The 5,386-nt window shown below is 39.4% G+C and overlaps 1 protein-coding gene across 3 annotated transcripts; it reads left to right on the forward strand.

Moving 5' to 3' along the window:
* The first annotated feature begins 1,512 nt into the window (after nucleotides 1-1,512).
* LOC135146683 (ubiquitin carboxyl-terminal hydrolase 15-like) lies at nucleotides 1,513-5,386 on the forward strand. 3 transcript variants are annotated; one of them, XM_064078807.1, is made up of 20 exons: nucleotides 1,513-1,992; nucleotides 2,044-2,178; nucleotides 2,228-2,299; nucleotides 2,374-2,478; nucleotides 2,533-2,704; nucleotides 2,750-2,888; nucleotides 2,944-3,127; nucleotides 3,182-3,334; nucleotides 3,387-3,587; nucleotides 3,650-3,729; nucleotides 3,781-3,856; nucleotides 3,911-4,045; nucleotides 4,175-4,255; nucleotides 4,369-4,476; nucleotides 4,534-4,635; nucleotides 4,682-4,746; nucleotides 4,806-4,846; nucleotides 4,905-5,012; nucleotides 5,066-5,191; nucleotides 5,245-5,386. In XM_064078807.1, exons 1-20 carry the CDS (start codon nucleotides 1,606-1,608, stop codon nucleotides 5,292-5,294), a joined length of 2,520 nt encoding a protein of 839 aa, XP_063934877.1. In that variant the 5' UTR covers nucleotides 1,513-1,605; the 3' UTR covers nucleotides 5,295-5,386. The 3 variants fall into 3 exon arrangements, with proteins under 3 accessions (XP_063934877.1, XP_063934879.1, XP_063934880.1); XM_064078809.1 differs by having other exon boundaries at nucleotides 4,908-5,012; XM_064078810.1 differs by lacking the exon at nucleotides 1,513-1,992 and having other exon boundaries at nucleotides 2,156-2,178; nucleotides 2,228-2,294.

Genomic DNA, 5,386 nt, shown 5'->3' on the forward strand with positions numbered 1-5,386 from the left:
GACTCTTTGAGGGGGGCTGAATACTTCTTCACCTCTCTTATAGTTTAAGAGGAGAATAAGGGTTAAGCAGCAAGGATGTGCTATGCATATCGACTGTAGTATGTCCGTAAAAAATAGTTAAATGAATAAATAAAAATAAGAAATTAACTCTGTCTTTTGCTCTCACCTTCTCAGTTGTTAGTGCCTTTAGAGCCCTCGAAAGGAGATATAAAACAATACGTTACATAAAATGATAATAAGGCATACTATAAACTTTAATGTAAGATAATTATGTGGATGAAGAACTAAAGCGCAGTAGAAACTTACATGATAATGATGGACTCTCTAAGACCACCAAACCAACTTTACAAAAAATAAAAAGTAAATAAAAAACAGCAGCGCGTGCATGGGCAAGCACATGCAGTCCTCGATCCCTCATATTATAAGAAAAAGCCAAAAAACTTTATAATAAAATAATAACAAAAACAAAAAAGCTCATTAACTGAGTTCTTGAAGTTCATTAATCGGCGGAATCCGAAAATTTTGTATGTATAGTGACGTGTTACTAGCTAATAAATTACTTTTTTTAGCAATATTCTTTATAAGAAAGCGCACCCTTATTTTGTCCTTGACTGTCCTGCTTTAACTCTCGTTGAGCTTTATTGGTTTTTATGATTAAGGTTTACTAATAATTGTCCTATTTATATCTCCTTATTTTATTTTTCGTCTTGAGTTTACCTTATCTATTATTGTTGTTTCTAAGTTTTTAGTAGACTAATTTCGGGTGGTCTTGCGATTTTTTTCTTCTGTTGATTTCACAGGCTGTAAGACCGTAAAACTTATATATTGTAGGCAATAAGATAATATAAAGATATAATAGACAAGAAAGTAATATTATAAAGGAAAGTAGAAATAATTGAAAGCACTAAAAATTTATATAATAATTGTAGACTTCTCAAGCTCACCAAACCCAACTGCACAACAGAAAAAGTAAAAGAAAAGACGGCGTCAGGGGCGCGAGCCAAACTTATTCCTATACACTGCCCTTGAGCATTACCCTCTTATCAAGAACACTTCGTAAAAAGTTATTATTTTCTCTTTGGATAACAACTTTAGAGAAATTTAAAAAAAAAACTCCAGTTTGCTGCATGAGTATGCAAAGTTTTTAAGTTCATGAGCTTTATTTGGAGGTTTTGAGCCAAGAATAGGATCTCTTAATCTCATAATCTATTGTTTATTTTCATTGAAAAAAAAATGTAATTTTGTCAAGTTTTTAAATGAGGGCAAATGTTATTGAAATTAAAAAAATTTAAGTAAAATTTATTTTATTGTTAATTAGGTCAATTTTACTATTCTACTTAAAACGATCACCGCTCTATAAATTTTTCTACCAATTTAGTAAGATTGTGCTATTTTTAGTAAAAAAAATTAGTCTTGTTTACTCGCTGGTTGCAGAGTGGAGCCCTGGTTCTGAGAGAAGGGGTGTCAAGAGTCGTAGTGGGCTGCGTGCTCCTCGTTGCCTATACTAGTCATGCTCGTTCTCACTAATCGTAGAGTATAAAATCCGTGAGTTTTTTGGTTTTATTAACAGAATTAAAGGACTACTTTTATTTTATTTCTTAAAATATGGTAACGTCTCATAATCTTTTCGAGGGAAAACCCAGTGATGGGCAACCTTATGAGGTCGGTAGTAAACAAATTTCAAACCAGTTAACTGATTCGATGAGTAATAGCGAAGAGGACATGGATCTTTTTGAGTTGCCAGACATAAACGACCTAGACAACTCTCAAATTGTCAAAGTAAGTGAATTGCAAAAACCTTTAGAAGAACCACTTGACGCAATCCTAACTGAGCTAGATCAAGATTCATCGTCGCTCTTAAGTAACTACTCCTCTTCTTCAAACTCTTCCTCCCCCCTTCACATTTCGGATTTTAAAAATGATTTAAGTCCTCGTAAATATGAGATGTCCAGGCCAAGGGATTTGGGATTAAAAAGAAATACCTTATATGAGGTCCTATTATTTTCCGGTTCCTGTTTCCATATCGCTATAGTTTATACTTAGAGCGAGAGCTCGATTTCTCCAGGATTGTGTGGTCTTAAGAATCTTGGTAATACCTGCTTTATGAGTTCTGGACTACAGTGCCTTAGCAACATACCCTTTTTAACTTACTATTTTACTTCCAACAGATTTCTTCAAGTAACATTTATACTTACATTAGTTGTTCTTGGTTTTTATATTTATTTAGAACATCAACAAAGTTAATCCCTTGGGAATGAAAGGCAAAATTGCAGAGCAGTATGGCGCTCTTATCCGTAATGTATTCTTCTTAGCACGTTCCTTCGTTTAAACTTACTAAAAGTAATAAAAAAAAACTTATTTGACTTTTTGTAGATGTGGAAAGGTCTTTACTCTTGCATAGCTCCCTATGAATTTAAAGAAACGATCTCAGAGTTTGCACCTCAATTTGCTGGTTTTAATCAACATGATTCGCAAGAAGTTTCCTTGTTTTGCTATTGTATAAAAATATATAATTTGTAACTTTGTATGCAGTTTATCGCTTTTTTGCTTGATGCTTTGCACGAGGATTTAAATCTTGTAATTAAGAAACCTTATGTCGAAACCGTGAATTCCAGTGAGTACTCTGATGACCATACAGCCGCTGCAGAAGCTTGGCGTCGTCATTTACAGCGCAATCGGTCAGTTGTGGTGGATCTCTTTCAAGGTCTTTTTTTACATTTCCGCTGTGCTTCCTCTTATGGCCCCCTAGCCCAACTTAAAAGCACGGTAATCTGCAAGGAGTGTGACAAAGTTTTTGTCACGTTTGACCCTTATATGTATGTGTCTCTGCCCGTCCCCTACAATGCCTCTACTTTCCTTCGCTTCGTCTTTGTGCCTATGTGCACCAGGTCCGACTCCCCGCCTCTTCCTTTTATAACTGCAGTTCACTTACTTTCTGAAAAGCCGACCGCCGTTGGCCTTCGGCGTACAAGTGGAGCGGCATGCAACAGTAGCTGAGCTGAAGACGGTAGCTAGCGATCTCACTGGTGTGCGAAGCGAGTGGTTGTGCTTTGCCGAGATCTACAACCACCTCTTTTTTTCGAAGCTTCGGAAACACTTCAGCCTCTCCATCTACGCCAACAGTGAGGTTGTCTACGATAGCTAACTTCGGTTACGTGGCACTTATAGTAGTTACCTTCAGGCTATTTTTGTCTATGAAACGGCTCACGTGGAAAAGACGGTCTCTCCCTCTGGGGACGGTTTGATCTGCGAGGTTTGCAAGCACGATTTTTACCCGGCTGCTGGCTTTACCCATGAGAATTGCCTACTCTTTGTCTGTCGCAAGTGTCTTCGGGTGAATATGCTCTCATCCTTCACTTATCTTCATCCACTCTCTGGGACTTTAGTCTTATGTCAGGGAGTTTTGTGAGGTCGACTGTAAAGCGCCGCCCTCTTCTGTCGGCTGTCCGCTGTGCCGGCAGCCCATTCTTTTTCAGAGCATTCTTCCTGTTATTGAGGGCGGTGGGCTGCCACCTGCCATACAAGGGGGGCCTCAGTTCCCTGCAATTGCAAAAGTATTTGTAGAGCAGCGAGTAGCTGATGCTAAGAGGGACGCGTTTTATTTAATTTTTTTTTTTGACTGGGGGGTAATAGTGTGTCTTATTAATACAGATTGACCAGTACACCCGTTGATCTTCCTCTCCTGATCTCGTGGGACAGTGGGCACCCTATTACGTTCTTGCAGCTCAGGTGTTCTGCCTCGCATTTTATATTATTTCTTGTTGAGTCATCCACATTTAGAGGCCTAATTTTGTCTGTAGTTGAAGACAGACTCATTAAATCCGACAAACTCGCCGAGTTTCGGGTCGCTGCGGGGGTATAACACCAGATTTTCTTATGGCATTTTTTTTAAAGGTTTTTAAATTTTAAGAGTTTTTCCCTTCGCTTCCGAAATCGTGACAGCTGTCCGCGTTGCTGCCGCTTCCTCGCAGAATGCCAGGGGTGTCCGCTTCCTACCGAAGAGAGTCTCTATAGCGCTCCGGCCATTGCTTGTGTTTCATTCGAGGTCTTGTATGCACTTTGCCCTGTTACAGCTTATATTCAAATTCTGCTTGCTGTTTAGTAGTCCTTAAGTTATCTTTTTATATTAATTGTACATTATTATCGTTTTTGGGCTCGTAATTGAATAACGAAGTGGCCCAGTGAAGAAAAGAGGGAATTCTATTCGATAACCCTTAAATCTGCAATTCTTCCACACGAGTCTCATAGTAGTGAGGTTAACATATATTATCAGGGTAGAAGGAATAGTAAGACCCTCACGTTTGATGAGTGCTTGTGAAGATAATTTTTATTTTCAGAATTATGTCGTTCTACTTACGTCCATTTTAGCCCCCCAAGTGCTTGACGATATTTGACACCCTCGAGCGTTTTACCATTAAGGAAGTCCTAAGCGAAGCTGATAAATTTTACTGTACCAACTGTAAAGATCTTAAGCAGGTATCTCTTTTATAAGTGCTGTACTATTTTTGCGGCTTGGTCATTTGCAAGGTCTAGATTAGCAAGCAGGTGCAATTTTGGTCGACCCCCAAAGTCCTCGTTTTCTTATTAAAGCGATTTCGTTTTAATGAGAGATTTAGAACCAAAATTGAGATACCAGTGCGTTTTTATACTTTTTTGCTTGTCAATCTTTAATCCTTTCCAGGTCAGCTATCCGCTTTACAATCTGAACATCGAGAAGTTTATGGCCCCTAGAAGCACTTCGACTGAGTTCGATACTTTTTCGTCACTACCTTATACTGTCTTGTTTCTACCTACTTGTTGTATAGTAACGACGGGGAGGCCGTGAATTGGGACCCGTCCCTGTCAGGTTCTGTGTGGAATCTTCCTGACTTTGGTATCTCAAAGTCTTCCCATAATTTTTACAGTAGAGTTCGACCTCTTTGGAGTGTCTAACCACCATGGCAGTCTTTATAGTGGACATTACACCTCCTACGCCAAGAACTTCTGCACCGGCAAGTGGTACTACTTCAACGGTAAGCCTTCCTCCTTCACCCACCTCCGAGCCGCCCAGCACTTTTTCTCACAGACTCGAACGTTTGCGAAGTAAGCGAAGAGACCGTCTTGAATAACGCTGATGCCTATGTTTTGTTCTACTGCAAGAAGTCTCACGTCAGGGAGCTCGAGGCCGCTCGCCTGAACCTTCGGACCCAACGTACCTTCTTAGTTAGTTGGTAAGCTATTAACGAAGTTTTCAATTAAAAACAGAGGACGACCTGTTTATTTACGGAAGTAAAGAGGCGGACGAGGTCTGTTGATGCCATTCTTATTTTTTTTTAGCGGGCCGCCCCGTGGTGCGCTCTAGGATTTCTGTATGCTGTCAGCGTTTAGTTAGCGACCAGGAGCTTAA

Source organism: Zophobas morio, unplaced genomic scaffold, assembly GCF_036711695.1.
Source record: "Zophobas morio isolate AGI-343-1 ecotype UQ-CSIRO unplaced genomic scaffold, CSIRO_AGI_Zmor_V1 ptg000256l, whole genome shotgun sequence".
In the NCBI taxonomy this organism is placed as follows: Eukaryota; Metazoa; Arthropoda; class Insecta; order Coleoptera; family Tenebrionidae; genus Zophobas; species Zophobas morio.